The sequence below is a fragment of the Eleginops maclovinus genome, chromosome 12, assembly GCF_036324505.1.
Source record: "Eleginops maclovinus isolate JMC-PN-2008 ecotype Puerto Natales chromosome 12, JC_Emac_rtc_rv5, whole genome shotgun sequence".
Lineage (NCBI taxonomy): Eukaryota > Metazoa > Chordata > Actinopteri > Perciformes > Eleginopidae > Eleginops > Eleginops maclovinus.
Window position 1 is genome coordinate 14,816,474 of NC_086360.1, and position 18,387 is coordinate 14,834,860.

Here is an 18,387-nt window from a genome sequence, read left to right on the forward strand (position 1 = left end):
GGACGCCTATTCTCTAACAGCCAATCATCGCATTTGTCATTGAATTTTGTCATTACGTTCCAACATGGCGGTTCATTGTGTTGAGCTGCTGGGAAGTTAGAGAAATTTGAAGATAAATAAACAAGACATTATCAGAGCAAACTGCCCTTTTGACATTTATACAGCGTATTTAACTATTAAGAAGCTTTATGTACAACAACCTGCCTTGTGAGCTGCGCAACTTTTCAGTTACGATTGAAAACTTACTTCAATGTTCTCAACATGCTAGCCTTTGAGCTAGGTTGGCTAACGTTAGTACAGTTCGGAGTCCTTTTATTAATATAGTATCATCTTCAAATTAAAGCAATGTTGGGGTTTCTCACAGCCAGGCAGGCTGGTGTGGATGATCCTCTGCGATTGAGGCGTGCTGAGTCAACGCGGAGGTGAGAGAAAACAATCATTCATATCAACTGTAGACCATCACACAACAACGACTAGAACACCTCTGATGTGCAATATCATTTGTGTGCAATTATTCACCTTGGGGCGAATAATCTGAAGTAGAAAGGAAACAAATGACTGCTGTTTAGGGGGTACTTTAATTTATATATTATTTGTTATATAGTTTGCAATGAGAAATGTTTACTAGCTAATGTTTGTAAATTAGACTTTGAATAAAACAGTTCAATCACAATTCTTTAAAACATCCAACATTTTACTCATAAAATGTGCCTAAATTAAAAGCCATAACATTAACATTAAAAATGAGTAAAATCAAGAATAGAAACCTGTTATAAAAAACTAAACAGAAAGAGTTAGATTAAAATACAATAATAATAGTATTACTAGTCCCATTGTTTTTGACTCATTTGCATCGTATGTATATTTGTGTTCTCAACTACTATTATCTTATTTTGATAATGTACTCTCTTTGATGGCATGTTTTTTGTTGTGTGGATGCACTGCATTCATATAGTAGCATACAGTGGACTAAGTAAAAATAACAATGTTATTTGATAGTAGCATTTTCAGTTCCATCATACATAAGTATTGATTTAACTAAAATGTAATAATGCAATGTATTATCTTTTGTAAAACTGTAATAATATTAAAAAGCATAATGTCATTTGACTTTTCAAGAACAACCCTGTCAATTTCTCTATGCAACATTGCGTATTTCCCTTACTCTGTCTTTTTGACCACTCGGGCCTCAAAGGTTTAATGCTAAAAAGTGTATTGGTTTTCCAAAAATGCTTGACTCTTCCTCCTTTCTTAATCTCCAAAGGGTCCTGAGTCTGAAGTTGAATCCTGACAGAGATGTTGATAGAGTCCATGGAAATGGCATCAACACCATTGACATTGACGCAGTAGAAGGCAGATAGTAAGTCCACTTAATCCTTTGTCATAGTTTTTCATAAGACCCACGGTGCAATGGAGGTAAATGCTATTTAGATTTTTTCTACACAGAGCATGGGGAATAACATTTTAGAAACATAGGTAATCAGAACACTTTTCTGGCATAATATTGTTTAAAGAACTTCTGCAAGTCTACTTTTACAAATAAATGTGGCAGCTGTGTTGGAGGAAGTAATGCAGTCTGTGAAGTAAACCCTCTCTGTTGTTTAGCATGTTGTCTGGCGGCGCAGATGGAGTGATTGTCATCTATGACCTGGAAAACTACAGTAGGAAACAACAGTACAGCTGCAAGGCAGTTTGCACAGTAGGCAGGTGGGTGTTATTGCCTTCACTCATTCTGTCCTCTAGAGGGTAGCACTGCCTTCCCCCAGTTTTTGTTTCCTATGACTGCTTTTTAATGATCATGTGAACAGAAAAATCATACTAAACCTTAGTTGGTTCACTTCAATATATGGTTCAGATTCTGATACAAATCTAATTTGTGACAATGGTACCTCACTATGAACAATAATGTCTAAATGTATTTACTTTTGCACCATGAAAGTTTAAGGTGGTTGTGCACTATTAATCATTTCTTCATTTGATTTTTCAAACATAACTGGGGGGTGCAGATCACTAAAGACATAAGTATGTTTTGTTTTTTTTAGATCGAGTCGATATGTCCACAAATTCAGCGTAGAGACAGTCCAGTGGTATCCGTATGACACCGGCATGTTTGTCTCAAGTTCCTTTGACAAGACAATGAAGGTCTGGGACTCTGAGACACTGAAGGTAAGACTGTCACCCACAGACTAGAGTAATCCCTTTTACATGTGTTGTATAAACCTAGGCAAAATAAAGCTGCATCAACATATAAACTTATGTGGACTTGGTGCACATTTTAAAGTGGTATTTTAAGCAACTAGCTGACATTTTGTTATAGATCCACCACCCTTTCCCTCTCTTTCTTATTTTCTGCTTCATGCTTTCTGTCTTTCTATGCAAAAGTCCCATATGGCAGGCCAGAGCTGCGCTAGAGTTACACTGGCACTGCGGTTACCTCAAAGGTCAGGGAAGGGACAGAAAAGAGCCAGCAACAATTCATTGGTGTAACTTACTAAGAGTTAAACTCTACATGTGTCTGTCTCTGTGTTCCACACAAACACACACACTTATGCCTATCAAACTATTTATTGTGGTGTGTATTTGCACATTAATGTGTGCTTTGCATTGTTGCGCACAAAGTCCATGTGTATTGGTGGTATTTTTATGCAAACAGAGCCTCCTCTGTGTGAGTGTCCATTGGTTGGTGCTGGCACACACTGACAGATGGGGCACAGTGAGGCTTTTCATGTTTGCAGAAGAATTTGCATTGTAACCGCCATTGCAGCTCGGGTGAGCGGCCTTCTGAGCCATGGTTACTCTTCTCTCTACTCTTCTGTTTTATTTAATTCCTTCAATTTATTTAATTCCTTCAATTCTCTTGTTTTCCACAATGATTCTGATTCTGAATGTTGTGAATTTGTAAGAGTTACATTTCTAACGCAATGGCTTTGTATTAAAGGTCATGGCTATATATTTCTGGTATTAAATTAAGATATCATTCAGCATACATACATATGTTTACATAGCACCTAACTCACAGGAATCTGAGTACAGCTAACAGCACTCTCTTTCTCTTCCTTTGTTATTCCTCAGCCTGCTGAAGTCTTTGAGTTTGAGGGCAATGTCTACAGCCACCACCTATCCCCCATCGCCAGGAAGCACAGTCTCATTGCAGGTGTGTGTCATAATTGAACCACCGCTGCTTTCATTGGGGAATAATAAACAGTGCTATGTTGTCAGTTACCCTGTCATCACAATGTTTTTCCAGGCAGTGTATTGCGTGCTTCCGCACAGTGCTCCACATACACTTCTCCTATCGTGGTCCCCAGTTTTACCCCAGGTTCTAAGTGCTATGTACCTTGAGGCAACAGAAGCCTGACAGATTTTAGGGGATAAGAATCTCTCTGCCACCTCACCACCTTGCCCAACAGGACCAACGGGTTTCTCATGCCTGCTGAGAATGTGCGCTTAAATCTCCATACCCACACAGTTTCTCTGACACGCCTTTTTCTGAACCTGGGACAATCCCAGTGTCTGCTTCTTTCGTGTTTAATTTCCTCCACTTTTAGGTGGGTTAAAGTTCCTTGTCAAATGCAAACATCGATTTTCAAAAGGAATCTGTTACTCTGAAGCATCACTACATCAGTTATTCTTAATGCTGGCTGTTTCAATTTGAATGAACTCCAAACCTTCTTTGTTCTTTTGTTGTGTTACTCAATATCCTGCACTACTCCGATGTATAGATGGGTGTGTTAGCCCAAGTTTGTCAGGTGTTTGTATCTTCTGAAGTGCCTCTCCCATACATATTGTAGGAGATTATACTTACACATGTACCACAACCTGTACACTTTGATAATGATGATAAGTAGGAATGTAAGATTGGAACTTCAATCTTAACCTATTGCATTGAACTTTCAGCTTTTACACAACCCTTGTAATACCCTATTTTAAGGTTCTTTAATCTCCTACATTAACTTTTTGTATCTGTGTTTTCCAGTTGGCACCAAAGACCCTAAAATCCAGCTGTGTGACCTGAAGTCTGGTTCACGGATTCATGTTCTTCAGGGTTTGTGAACTACAGACAGTAAATGAAAGCATGGCGCATTAGAGTGTATACGTTTGTTTTTATTAGAGCTGGGGGAGCTTGTAAATAGCTATATTAATCTAAGAGAATATCACAGTCTTTTCTTTTAATATTAAAATTGAAAAATGACAAAAAACTGTAATCATGCAAATGATGCTGGGTTTTTTGGAATATAATCCCCTTTGCTCGGCTTTGTTATTTATAATTTGTAAATTCTACAACAGTAATAATTTGCTGTTGTAGTTTTTCTTCACACGCATAAACAATTACTTTCTCCCTCCAGGTCACAGATCAGAGATCCTGTCTGTGCGGTGGTCGCCCCGATATGATCACATCTTAGCCACTGCCAGGTAAGCACTGTTAACTGCCAGTCCATCTCTAGACATTCTGCATCACCTGTTTTGCCCTCTACGTCTACATCAGAGAAAAGTGTCAGACACAGAACAATCCCCACAAGGCTGTGTCCCAGCAGTTTCTGTCTTCTCAGTTTCTGTCCATCTGGCCACAGTGCAACCCTGAGGCCAGTATAATGCCCCCACATCGCTAGCAGATAGGCACTGTGGAACTGTAAGGGGCCCTCTCAGCATAGCATATGGTAGATACCGTCCCCACCTGTGCTATGCTACATTAGACATGCTAATTAACCTATTGGGATTAGTGTGCTGCCTTTCCCTGCGGACTTTAAGTGATTTTGAAAACAACTGGCACAGAGAAGTGAATGCTTTTCTATTATGGAGCTGAATGTGAATTCCAAACATAAATCTGACCTTTAAAAAACCCCACTAGTGAACATGAAGCTGTTTAAATCTCTGTACTGGACTTGATCAAACTTATCTTTATTTAGAAATGTTTACGGGACTTTAATAATTAACCAGGAGAGTGTAAAACTAAAATAATTCCCTAATTTTCCTTCTAAGTGCAGACAGCAAAGTGAAAGTATGGGATGTGCGTCAGGCTTCCGGTAGTCTCTTCACTCTGGACCAACACAATGGAGACAAATCAAAAGCCTCGTCTGAGGCAGGTACTGTCACTTCTCTCCTTTCCTTAGTTTTCCAGTGTCTTTGTTTCATTTATCATCCTGTGGTACACCCTACCATATCAATTAGCCAATAACTGTCAAAAAAGCCCTTTTAGCAACCCCACTGTGCTTCACAGATTTACTATGTACATACAACAGGAGATGATGTGCTTATAACCCCAAAAGCATCATGAAGTACAAACTGTGGGGACAAGCAGTGATGTAGAGAAACAGAATTAATGTTATCTGGTAACTGATGATGATACATTAAATTGCTTTGGGGCGGTGTTGGCAAAGTGGTTAGGGGCTTGGCCCGGGCTTGGGCCCCCGAAAGACCAAGTGCTACCGTGGTGTCCCTGAGCAAGGCACTGTTCCCTACACTGCTCCCCGGGCGCCGTACATATGGCAACCCACTGCTCCTAACACTAGGATGGGTCAAATGCAGAATGTAAATTTCCCCTCTGTGGGACGATTAAGGGTATCCTTCCTTTGTTTGTTATTTTATTAACTTCCGGTTAATCCGGTTAACACAACTGAGTCTGTCTCTCCGTAGGTGATGTCAACATTCTTACAGGATGTGTTTTCCTCCCGGAGGCCCTGTTTGTGTTTCTAATCAAAGGGTTCAGTGTCATAGAACCAGTTTGCACAGTTTATCTAAGCCTTTCTGATAACAGGAGACGAGAGATGTTAAACATTACACTAAAAGCATGCCATTTATTGATAATCAATTGTGTAAAAAAATGATCTATGTTTCTTTTGTTGATAAAGATGGAGGATGAAGGAGATGACAAATAGATGTTACCATGTTTCATTTGTGTTTGTTAGTGAACACGGCTCATAATGGTAGAGTGAACGGCCTGTGCTTCACTGGCGATGGCCTCTACCTCCTCACCACTGGAACTGATGACCGTATGCGACTATGGAATAGTGCCACTGGGGAAAACACACTGGTAAGGTGTGTGTGTGTGTGTGTGTGTGTGTGTGTGTGTGTGTGTGTGTGTGTGTGTGTGTGTGTGTGTGTGTGTGTGTGTGTGTGTGTGTGTGTGTGTGTGTGTGTGTGTGTGTGTGTGTGTGTGTGTGTGTGTGTGTGTGTGTGTGTGTGTGTGTGTGTGTGTGTGTGTGTGTGTGTGTGTGTGTGTGTGTGCGAGTGTTTATGCTTCCTCCTTGTAACATACCTGGGGTAACCTGTTTTTATTATAGTACACTGTTGATGATGTACTTGCATAACATCCATGTTATGTTTCAGTTTAAAACTTTTTTTTGACAAAGGCAGTGACTGAAAAGTTCCATTGGCTTAATTGTTGGTCCTGTTTTAGTGCAGCCTACATGTCTTCACTTTGATGTTCTTTAGAAACAAAGGAATATTACCATAATTTAGCAGATGTCCTGTAACTGTATTTCTGTTATTGTCATAACGTGGTCTCTGATGTACGATTAAGATGGACCTTTATTGGTCCCCATAGGGAATTGGGCTTAAAAGCTGCCTTACTTTATCTTGAAAGAGCTATCACAAGCTCACTGACTTAAAATGAGTTATGTGTGATGGATTTTTTTCTAAGAAGGTTACTAACCTGAATTGACCTGGAGGTATTTTAGTGGCAGCCATCGTAAGCAGCAGCTTTCACTATCAGCAGATCAGGTCGCTTGCTCCTCTAGGCTAAAGACTATAACTTATCTGCAGTGATTACAGAATGCTGCTGCACAAGTTTTGACCATGAACAAACAACAAAACACATCACACATGTTCGTCTTCAGGCCCCCGGTGATTAGGGTGCTCCACAAGATTTATGCATTTGTTTTTAATTTTGAAGAATACTCTCAAAATGATTTGACCTGTAAAAGTATTGGTTTTGGTATAAAACTATAGATGCTATATGGTCAATTTTATTCAAATTTCAACCAACGGCACAGGGGATAATTATTAACGGTGATTCTTTCCTTAAAAAAAGGTTTGATATTCTCTGTTGGTATTAGCATGTAAACAAGTAAACCTGGAATTAATGTTTCATTAACAATCATCATGATTTAGCTACTGTTAACCATAATGGACAGCCTTGTTCTCTACACAGCTCTTACGGGCTCTTGAGGACTCTTTGTATGATTAAATTTGGACAGTTTAAAAAAAATAAACGACAAAAAACCCTTAGCACTGAGAGGTTGAGAAATTGGTGGTTGTCATTTTTTGTACACATAAATTAAGGGTGTCCACATTTTTTTTCACTTAGGGACACATGAAAAACATACAAAGTGCTGGGCCAGTGAGCTATGTTGCCTCACAAGTTATAAGTAGGTAAATTATGCTTGATACTACTTTAAGAAAAGAAACTGTCTACATCACAGCTCTCCATAGGGTTTCAATTATTTAGTTGGAAACTTCTTCCTTAAAACATGCTTATAATAAGGGGAAATACTGTATGAAGCGTTTATTTCAAGCTTGTTACGTAAATAGTTTATTGGGTTCTTTTTTATCAAATAAGAGTTGTTGGAAAAAGTTTTCAACTTTAATTGACTGAATGTATTTGAAATTGGGCTCAGTAACTCATGAATACTCCCGTGTAATAAAGGTGTGTCTACATATATATTTAAGAAGTACAACATAAGACTAACATAAGTTTCAGGTGTGGGCCATATTCAAAATGGACCACGGGCCGCATTTTCCCCCCAGGCCATAGTTTGGACACACCTGACATAAATGGAAAATATATTAGATAGATCTCCACAACCTTGAAACATTACCTTACCATAAAGCTAAGGAAAGTCATTCTATTGCTCCGGGCTCTCCTCCGGTCTCCTGTTTTAATTTTCTGCTCTGCTGCTTCATGCTAAGTTGCCCTGGTGGACATTTTTCCATCTTAAGGCTGTAACACTAGACGACTAGACACTACGAAGGGTTTGACCTTCTCTCCCAGCAAAGATAAGAGTTGCAATGAGATTGCCTGCTGCACATTTCAAGGAAATGATTACACAATTCAAATCTGTTTCCCAGGCATGAATAAAGCCATGTAATTATACACCATCAAGGTGAAATTGTTTGCTTGTTTGTTCCTGTTTGTCTTGATTTCGGGGTCACTGCAAGTCCTGGAAAAGCCTTAGAATGTCTGAAAGTATGTTATCTAAATTGAAAGCATCATACGGTCTAGCATCCCCTTTGTTTCGGTTGCATTTTTTCTGAGTGGTTCACTCTACGGTTTATCTAATGAATGAGCCCATGGAGTGCATACACATGCTGCAGTACACAGACCTGCCAAGGGTATCACTGTTCCCCTAATCTACAGATGGTAATAACCTCCACATTAATGCAGCAATGTGCCATTGTTTTAAATATCTTCTAGATCATGATACGTATTAAAAACGTTTCATATTAATCCCACATCGATAAAAAGTGTTTTATATACTGGCCTGCACATATGTTCTGAACATTGCGTGTCTTCATTGTATCCTCAGGTAAATTACGGGAAGGTCTGCAACGAGAGTCGTAAAAGACTACAATTCACAGTGTCACGTGGCTGCAGCCCAGAGTTTGTGTTTGTGCCATGCGGCAGCTCAGTGGCTGTGTATGCCCTACACACGGGAGAGCTGGTCACTACGCTCAGAGGTCACTACAACAATGTCGACTGCTGCGAGTTTCACCCAGACTACCAGGTGAGAGTAAATGCAGTTGTATTAATTGCACCATTAAATGCAGTAGTCCATTAAGCTGAGCAAGACAGAAAAACGAGAGTGCATTCCTGCAGTTCACTCTTTTGTTGAATCAGGCACAATGTAAACAGCAGCGACAAAAACAATGGAGGTTTTCTGCATCTGATGAATCAACCCATCTCTCTGCAGTGTTGCTTTGTTTGTATTTCCATCCAACTATTTCTGATTGTTCTGCCAGTCTGGTCTAGCTGGTCTCTCTACACCTGGAGCACTGAAGTTTGTTTTCGTCCCCTTTTTTAATCTCTTCGACTTCTTTGGTGTTGCCACCTCAGTAAGAGCTATTGAAAATGTGAAATCACCATGGCAGTCCCTAATGAGCCACTTGCCCCAGTACAGATAACACGGTTAAGTTAACACCTACTTAGCTATACTGAGCTCCTATAATGCAAATAATGGCACCTCATTTGTGTAATCCCATTTGTGCTCTCTGCCTTAATGTCGAGGGTTGTATTTGCAAAAGGTTTCTCTGCACAAAAGTAACGCTGTCTCCTCTTTCAGAGTTAAGTTTAGGTTCTCGCCGTTTATTGTCACTATCATTATCTGTAACATAAAAATGTTAAGTAAACAGTTTTATTGAGCAAATGTTCTAACAGGCAGGCAACCACTGGTTCAGGATTTTAATTTTCAGGAAATTAATAAAAGTGAGATAAATGCCACAGTTCATTTTATAATAGTACTGCATAAAAGGTAAAAGTGCTCTCAATATCTGTGAATTCCGCTGGACATGAACATAAACACTATATGACACTTCTTTGCCAAAAACACGTTTTATATTATTTGGGTTAATTAGATATGTACTTTTGTGCCCATATTTGACAATTGCAATATCAGCATACAGACTTGTAAAAGCTTATTAATAAACAGCAGGTGTAAACAATGTTAAGAGCCTTTTCGTTTTATTTTTTACAATGGACAGACAAATAAACCATTTCCACAATTGGCCACAGATTGAAATAACAGTAACATCTATCTAAAACCATTATTTGCTTTCATTAAAGCTGTTGGTTTATATCAGGAGTCTGCCAATACATCTGCAAATCTCGGGTGTTTTCATGTTGATCATAGAATTCTTACATTATAAATGTAAATAAAAAAAGGAAAGGCCAACCAATGCCGTCACTATTTTCCGACGCCAACATCCGGTGACAATGATTAGACAGGGGAAACATAGGAATGCAGTTTGGCAGCGTGTCACTCATCCCGGAAGAGAAGATGTCGTTTTTTTAAAGTGTTTTGCTTCTTATGGGGGCCTCTTTTCAGTTTTAAGGAAACTGAGGAGCACCTTGACGCACATAATGTGTCCCATTTGTTCACCCCTGTTGCATGGACAGCATTAAGTGTATTAATTATTTTAACTCTTGGTCCCCATCATGCTTGTTAACAGTACTGTTGCCCTGGTGCTGATGTCATTGTTCGGAGGTGCTTCAAGGTGAAAGTTATGCTGTGACAGCAGCTCTTCTTTTGTTCCCTGTAACCGTGTGTGACTCAACGTGTCAGAACTTAGGTGTCATTGTTCTTGTTTATGTTTAGGAGCTCTATAGTGGAGGTAAAGACTGTAACATCCTGGCGTGGGTTCCTGTCCCTCGTGCCTCAGATGTGGAAGAAGAGTCAAAAAGTGCAAATCAGGTACCAATAAAAGGGAACAAGACATAGACAAGACCATGAAAATGAAAATGTGTGGTTTCAATTCAATCGTAAAATGTAACAGTTAAACTCTATTTCAAGAGTCAATATGTTGGAATGACAATCTGAAAACAATGTCTTCATTCTGTTATTTGGTCTTCATAGCAGAAATGTTATTGTTGATGTACATCATCTCAAGAATTTAGAGTTTGACAGTTACCCAGTACACACTGATTGACATATAAACAAAGTACATTCCATCAAAAACAACCTGTCATTTTCCATTTTAACTTGGTTCATTTATAAGATAAAACACAGTGGTCTTACCCATGCATGCTTATTTATTTAGAAACAAGTATCTTCATTCAGTCTTGCTTCTTTACAGGCTGCTGCGGACCAGTCCTCGGTGAACCCTGCCTTTCAGGATGCATGGAGTAGTGATGAAGACTAACGCTGTTTTCCATGTGTGGCTATGGAAATGTGCACACATCTGGAAGATTATCTTCTAGTGAAACATGTGAAGATAATTATGGCTTTGGGGAAACCTCTCTTGTTTCATGATTGCAGACTGAGATAAAAATGGTAAATTTGAATGTATAAATAATTGTACAATATTATAAAGATGCAAAAATGGGTTTCTGTACATTTGATATTGCAATGTTTTCATTTTAATTTGTTGACGTAAAGCTGGCAGGGTCCTTAATATGCATATCAAGTCTTACATTTTGCAAATGTCATGTCAACAAGTTCCAAGCCAATTTTGTGTTTTTAATCATTGGGGGAATATCTACAATATTTTGGGCAAATAAGAATATCTTGATTGTTATGTTTTGAGACTAGCCAGATCATATCTACTTTCATTTTATAACACTCACACGTTATGGTGCTGACATTATACTAGTTTGAGACATTTTGAACATGTACTGTATGTATAATGTGGGGTGAGTCTTTCTAAGTGTTTTTTTTTAAACACAGTGTACAAGAGACTGGCCACATGGGAGTTAGTAATAGGTATTAAAACGCACCATTGTCTTGCCATTCCCAGCTCAATTTACATGTGTTTGTAAGTCTGCCGTTTGTTGAAACTAGCTCTAAGAGTGAATCCATTCTCTCTGTCCCACCCTTCTCATTGTTTTACGTGTTGCCTCAGACTGAATGACCCAAATGAGGCTTAATACTGACACCAAAAACATAACACACACACATCAGTCATTGATGAAGTTATCCTTTTGAAATATACCATTATCTTTTAGCATATGAAGTAATTGTTTTATGAAAAAAAATGTTATCCAGTATACTGTTTCTTTCCAGTACTTTATCTTTTTGTCACATTACCTCAAGTGTCTTGAATTTTACAGTTTGAACTAGTATATCTTATAATAAAAACACCGGGAATGTTACCTTGTTTCTTTCACCAACTTTTGTAATTTGTGGTTTTTAGGAGGGTATGAAATTTTAAAAAACATGCTAAGCTCGCTTTTTTCTACTGAAACCAGTCATTAACTAAGTTTGAACAGGATATTCTTTCTGTACTATTGTAAATCTTGATACCTTTCGGTGAGGCATCACTGAAGAATGAACAAGTATTGGTGAGCCAAAAATTGGCCAATCAGGGACAACATGGAACCGTAGCTGGGAGACAGGCCACGCCCTTCGTGGGTTCCCATAAGAAGAGAGGAGAGCGTGCTGTATCTGCGCGTGAGCATTACAAGAGTCACACCTGTTGGGCAGGTGAGTCGCAAATTGGGATACAGAAGAGAGCTGACCGACCAAAAGGGTTTTCATCGAGTGGCAGCGGTAATTAAAGGTTTGTAATGTGACTTTTTCTTAACTGAATTTGAGTCAATTGATAAAGACAAACCAAAAATAATACTCACGATTATCCAATTAAAATCTGATGGCACCGCTGCGTCGATACACAAGCGTGCCTGTGATTACTGAACCATTTCCTGGCGTTGGGAGCCGCCTGGTACTGGTTGGACCTGTTTATCATCAGTTTCCTCACCTGCTCCCCATCAGCAGTGATTACAGCGAGTCATGCGTGGGGAAGAATCTGGCTTAATTCTTCATTTGGATGTTTTTGTTTATTTAAATAGAGCACCATTTTATTGAGTATAGTTTTATACATCCTTCATTTGGATTGACTTTTAAAACACTTTGAAATGTACATTTAAATGTGATATACCACGTGTAAGGCATTGTTTTTGCTATAATGCGTTATCTTTAATATTGCGTTTATTGTTTATAACGAATGGCTAATCTATAAACTTTTTTCATTCCTCTTTTTTTTTTAATGTCTTATCGCGATCCTGTATGATAACGGCTTTTACACACATTACATCATGAACTTGATTTACTTTTGAGATGCTTTAGGACTAGATCATAATTCACTCAAACGTGTTGTAATCGGTGGGAGTTGACACTTAATGTACACAGCATAATTCTGTGTGCCAGGGTGTCACTGCCTTTACATCAGGATCCCTGACTATAATGTTAATTTAGCGTGTCGAGGCTCGTCTTCATTAGTGAAGAAACTCCAGACAGCCCTGCCTTTTGTCCCCGTTCACCTAATGACTTACTCATGCTCTGTTCAAGATCCCGTTGCATTCAGCTAGACACACCCTGAAAACCAGTCATGGAATGTTCCGTACTATACACTTGGCAGAATGTGGGTTTATTTATTTATAAAAAAATGGCATTCTGACCCCAAAAAAAAATCTTACCTGTATATTGACTTGATGATGACATTATTTGAAGTCCCTAACAAAGGAAATAACCGTGGAATATTTTCCAACTACAGGCAAGTTCTTAAACCAGTCAGGCTAGTCACTGGGAGCCTTTATCTCAATAGAGTAAATGGTGACCATGAAACGTTGCCAGAAACCACCCCTTTGCTGGAAACTGTTTTATTTAAACAATTGCCTAATTTGCAACTTTTTAACCGTTCCTGTTGGGTCATGATTCTTGTCCCCCTTTGGAAAATTGGCCAGTTGAAGCTTAGTGTTCTGACCGCATTGCATGTTGTTTAGGTGATAAACCTCAGCACTAAAGTGGTTATGTAATTCAACAGTTTCAATAGTATATGGCCACTTGCATTGCTTCCGTCCAGTTCTGAAAATCTTCTCATTGCGAAAGTATTAAGGCAAAGTTTGACTTGAGTAGTCAGTCAAGTGTGCCTCTTTTTTTGTTGACACAAGCCCTTACTAACACACCATTATAACATAGCACATTTGTTATAAATTATCCATGTGTACATTTTTCTTGAATAAATTAGTCGCACTGTGACTGCTACTCATTGTACTGCCAGTACACTCTTGACTTTGTCTTTGAGATGCTCAGAGGGGCAGCAAAGAATGGCCTTTTTGCTATACAGTCCAGTGTTTTCGCCATTGCAGTTTGATGTTTCAGTAAAACTACAAATAGCAATGTTATTTTGCAACAAACTATTTGGGTTCACATGGCTTAGATGTTGAGCAACAGTTAAAATTCCCTCACGATTCTGAAAAGACGGTTGCATGTGGAGGAAATGGGAGCTCTTTCATTTAAATTGTGCAGCAGTAGTTTGGGAGAGGCTTACCTCCTCGTAGGAATTTATAAGTCAGAATGAAAGTGGAGGAATTCTGGTTGTGCATTTCACATTTCATTATAAATATGAAATCTTACATTTCATTGTGATATTTTCTAATATAAAGTCTTGCCAAGCTATGAATTTGGCTTTTGAATCAATCTGAACTGTTGTGTAAACAATGAAAGTTTTACTGGTTTTGGACACTTCTTATTAAAATGCAAGTGAACTTGTGTCTGGCCCAACCCACTTCTTAACTTTGTCTTTGCTCTTCCAGGTAAACTTTAACAATCTCGGCCGAAAATGGAGACTCTAGGTAAACTGCAAGGGTCAAGTCTCAGAATGGAAATTGATGACATAAAGTCCTCAGCTGCACTCATGTATGCGGAGTTCATCAAAAATGCAGGTGAGTCTTAAGCATTTAGACGGCTGTGCTACCTATTGTAATCACTTATGATTTTGTTTTCTGTATAAACATTTCTCTCTATCTGAACCTTGATGCTCTCAAATCTGTTACAGACAGACGAACAGAGACCTGGTTCCTCATGTCTTCTCCTCTGCCCCAAACGCTCATCATTGCAGTGTACATTTACTTTGTCACATCACTGGGACCACGGTTAATGGAAAACCGTAAGGCCTTCGATCTGAAAGGAGTTCTCGTCGTCTACAACTTCAGTGTGGTGGCTCTCTCGCTCTTCATGTGCTATGAGGCAAGTCATGTTATAATTTGCCTTATCTAGATGGCATGACATTCATGTCTGTGGAATTCATTCTTCTGAATAGAAGATTTTACACAGCTATGCATACCACAGACCTATAGTAGTCTGTACTTGTGTTGTTCTTTGTGGAGAACAGATACATGAGACATGCAACGGAAGTCTTGCAAAATGCTTTTCATGTACTTTCTTTACTTAAAAAAAAAACAAACAAACGTTTTAAAACACGGGAATTGATGTGAGGTTCAACCAGTTCTTCTGGTGTGTTCTTTCAAGACATTGGGTTCAAAACATTGCCTAAAGAGCTGCATGACTTGACCTTATACAGCATTTATCTTAGAGAAGTTCTTGATTGTATTAATGAACTGGATTTCAATTGTAACTGACCGACACAGCTTTAGTGTATTGCAGTCAAAAATGTAGTTAATGGCAACTTTTCTGGATCAAGACTAAACATGGAGACATATCAACAGCCAGTTGCTTGTGATTAACCAAACTTTGTAATTGTTCTCTACAGTACGTGATGTCAGGATGGGGAACAGGATATTCATTTCGCTGTGACCCGGTCGACTACTCTGAGTCCCCCCAGAGTGTGAGGGTAAGCTGGTGTTTATACAATCTGAATGTTATTGAGTCTGATTTGACTCTAGCTTTGAACCTGTACTGAAATACTATTTACTGTCTCCTCTAGATGGCGGCAACATGCTGGCTCTACTATTTCTCAAAGTTCATTGAGATGTTGGATACCGTAAGTTAACAGATCACTGTCAGGCCTTTGACTTGGACACATTTCTTAATTGTCTTTCACAAGATTCAGATTGTATTTGAATTGTATCACACGGTAAATATTTGTTTTTTTCTTTCATTCAGATCTTCTTTGTGCTGAGGAAGAAGTATAGCCAGGTGACATTTCTTCATGTCTACCATCACTCAATCATGCCCTTCACATGGTGGTTTGGAGTACGCTTTTCTGCAGGTAGGATTTGCTCAATTTTATAGTTATAATGCTTTTAAAACCTTTTTAAAAGGTTGTCTGACATTAATCCCTAATACATTCTTTATTTCAGGTGGAATGGGGACATTTCACGCCCTGCTTAACTGTATTGTCCATGTTATCATGTACTCCTACTACGGTCTGACCGCTTTGGGCCCAAACTACCAGAAGTATCTGTGGTGGAAGAAATACCTGACAACCATTCAGCTGGTATGTTGTGTGGTCTGACTCAGACTGCTTGTCTTTTGTATCACAGTGTGTAACATGAGGAACTGGGTGAAATCTTGACTCAACCTTTTGTTTAAATGTTTCCCCCCCAGATCCAGTTTGTTACGGTGACTACCCACATCTCCCAGTATTTCTTCATAAAGGACTGCACCTATGAGTTCCCCATCTTTATCTACATCATCGGCTCCTACGGCCTGATTTTCCTGTTCCTGTTCCTCAACTTCTGGTACCACGCCTACACCAAGGGCAAGAGGCTGCCTAAAGTGCTGCAGAATCAGACATGGGCACACCACAGCAACGGAGTTATGAATGGAAACGCCAATCATGAAAAAGAGGAGTGACGCAGGACTCTGCTTGTTAGGAATTTCAGAGTTGACCTCATTTACGTAAGAAAAGCTCTGCAGACTGCGATTCAACCACAAAAGGTTTGGATTGTATTTTCTGATTGGTTTTCAACATGCTCCTGCAAAAGACAATCTTTGCGCTATATTTAAGAGGTTTATTGACTCAAGCTGAAGGGTTTTATCTTTATTTTTTTTTGTCTACAATGGAAGGTAAAATCCAAGTTCTGCTATGGTAGCTCCCAAATATCCCTCCTTTCTGCTACCTTATGGTTTTAAAATAATTTCAAGTGTCCAAAATAGATTCCACTATTCACACTGACTATAGGGCTTCACCTATGGTAAGACTGAGACCCTTGACTATACAGTCAAACTGGGCTTTCTCTAAAGGCTTCTAATGCTGAGATCATTTTAAACTTGTGACTTGATCTTACTTCTCAGAATAGATTCATGTTTTTAGAAAACCAGTCCAGGGTTTCTTTTTTAAAGTTGTGCACTAAAGTTGTTTATTTCACCTGGCTAAAAAGTTGCATTGACAGTTCCTAGTCGATATATTTTAAATGGTGTTCAGGCTACACTTGTTCTGTTATTCAGGACCTTGTTACACACACACACACACACACACACACAGACAATTGTTTTCTTTTGTTAAAATGTTATCATGTACACAAGCCCACTTCTCTATGGTTTGAGTCACAACTGCTGCTGATGGAAAAGACATTCAGTAAAAAAAGAGTCATCTTTGTACAGTAGAATTTCTTCCCCTGACTAAATTCTCCTATGAAGCAAGGATGTGACAGAGATGCCAGAGGAAGGCTGATGAACCACTGTGGTTTTCTAGGATCCAGAGCAGAGCTTGAGTTAGTTTTACTACTTATTGCAAAATAACAGTTTTATATGCACACTGCATTATGCACATTTACATGGATTCACTATTTAGCCAACCAGTCCGAAAACATGAGCCTTGCTTGCCTGCTTGGAGTATTTTGCTTCATGTGTTGACGTTCTGTGGCTGACAGTCTTCAGGTAGTGCCTATGGACTGAGGTCAGTAAGTTTATATTGAGTTATGATGATCTTATACTAAAGTGAATGTAACACTCTGCTCCAAAGGTGGGTGAGCACACAGGATTGAAGATTTACAGATGCACGCTGTGTATAGTTGGATGGTGCACGCTATTTTTTATATTCAGTTCCTTGTCAGATCTCCTCATATCAATAGTTAATACTGTAAGACATGATGTGAAATGTTTATATTGTATTTTATATGTATTTATAAGAAAAATAAATGATCAATGTATTTTGAAAAGTGTCTGTGCTGCTTCTTTGATTTCAGTTATGATAGGTCTGGATTCAATGCTACCTTGTAAAATTATGATTAAATCTCACTGTAAAGGGCCATTTCTCCACTTGGAGGTACTGTTCAACTAAGACTAGAGAATGTCTGCTGTGTACAATATTAGTGCCTCATGATAAGATGCATCAAAGTTTAAAATTAATTCCTCATTCTTTCATATTTGGCACACTGTTGGGTGGAAAGCTTTTTTACCTAACCTCAACTACATTTAAATCCTGAAACATGGGTAGAGGGTGAGTAAAGTTAAACAGATTCGGCTCATGAACATCATGTTAATGTTTGAGTTTAGATATCAAGCTACGCAACACTTTGCGTGTCAACTTAAAGAAAAAGGTCTTCGCAGCCAAAGCCTTTTTATCATAGAATGATGGTCAGTGTCCAGATGTGAACCCTATGACAAACACTGTTAGAGACTGAAGGATGTAACTGCTGCTGAAAGTGCACACACTTCACACTGACTTGGTGAATACTTGTGCAGAAATGATCAATATTAATAAATGTAGTTTAGTTTGCATCGGCTTTAACATTTGAATATATTACTGATTGGAAAAGCCACATTATCTACTTTGAGTGAATGTTGTAACACACCATTAAAACATCAAGTGAATGCACGGTATATCCTGTATAACATATATACATGTATTTATATTTTATTTCTAGGAAAACAGACAATATTCTTCTGTCAAACGCACACGCTCCCCCTTCTCCGTTACATCACACCCAGGAGTTTCTAAGTGGTACATAATGATTATGCCGCCAAAGAGCCCCTGAGCTTTTTATGGACT

The 18,387-nt window shown here is 38.8% G+C and overlaps 2 protein-coding genes across 3 annotated transcripts; both read left to right on the forward strand.

Moving 5' to 3' along the window:
• Positions 1-39: 39 nt before the first annotated feature.
• ercc8 (excision repair cross-complementation group 8) lies at positions 40-11,803 on the forward strand. 2 transcript variants are annotated; one of them, XM_063897335.1, is made up of 12 exons: positions 40-422; positions 1,265-1,360; positions 1,606-1,707; positions 2,043-2,166; positions 3,073-3,154; positions 3,977-4,045; positions 4,347-4,413; positions 4,981-5,084; positions 5,907-6,031; positions 8,526-8,723; positions 10,311-10,406; positions 10,789-11,803. In XM_063897335.1, the coding sequence occupies exons 1-12, from the start codon at positions 346-348 to the stop codon at positions 10,852-10,854; spliced, it is 1,206 nt and encodes a 401-aa protein (XP_063753405.1). In that variant the 5' UTR covers positions 40-345; the 3' UTR covers positions 10,855-11,803. The 2 variants fall into 2 exon arrangements, with proteins under 2 accessions (XP_063753405.1, XP_063753406.1); XM_063897336.1 differs by lacking the exons at positions 40-422; positions 1,606-1,707 and having other exon boundaries at positions 1,275-1,360.
• Positions 11,804-12,078: 275 nt separating this feature from the next.
• elovl7a (ELOVL fatty acid elongase 7a) lies at positions 12,079-17,554 on the forward strand. The gene is made up of 8 exons (XM_063897337.1): positions 12,079-12,210; positions 14,246-14,374; positions 14,488-14,678; positions 15,202-15,282; positions 15,376-15,432; positions 15,555-15,660; positions 15,752-15,888; positions 15,999-17,554. The coding sequence occupies exons 2-8, from the start codon at positions 14,272-14,274 to the stop codon at positions 16,245-16,247; spliced, it is 924 nt and encodes a 307-aa protein (XP_063753407.1). The 5' UTR covers positions 12,079-12,210; positions 14,246-14,271; the 3' UTR covers positions 16,248-17,554.
• Positions 17,555-18,387: the final 833 nt, after the last annotated feature.

Coding starts and splice junctions, on each gene's coding strand:
- ercc8 (XM_063897335.1), top strand. CDS start 346: ATGTTGGGGTTTCTCACAGCCAGGCAGGCTGGTGTGGATGATCCTCTG. Junction 2,167..3,072: donor GGGACTCTGAGACACTGAAG/GTAAGACTGTCA, acceptor GTTATTCCTCAG/CCTGCTGAAGTCTTTGAGTT. Junction 8,724..10,310: donor AGTTTCACCCAGACTACCAG/GTGAGAGTAAAT, acceptor GTTTATGTTTAG/GAGCTCTATAGTGGAGGTAA.
- elovl7a (XM_063897337.1), top strand. CDS start 14,272: ATGGAGACTCTAGGTAAACTGCAAGGGTCAAGTCTCAGAATGGAAATT. Junction 14,375..14,487: donor GGAGTTCATCAAAAATGCAG/GTGAGTCTTAAG, acceptor AATCTGTTACAG/ACAGACGAACAGAGACCTGG. Junction 14,679..15,201: donor CGCTCTTCATGTGCTATGAG/GCAAGTCATGTT, acceptor TGTTCTCTACAG/TACGTGATGTCAGGATGGGG.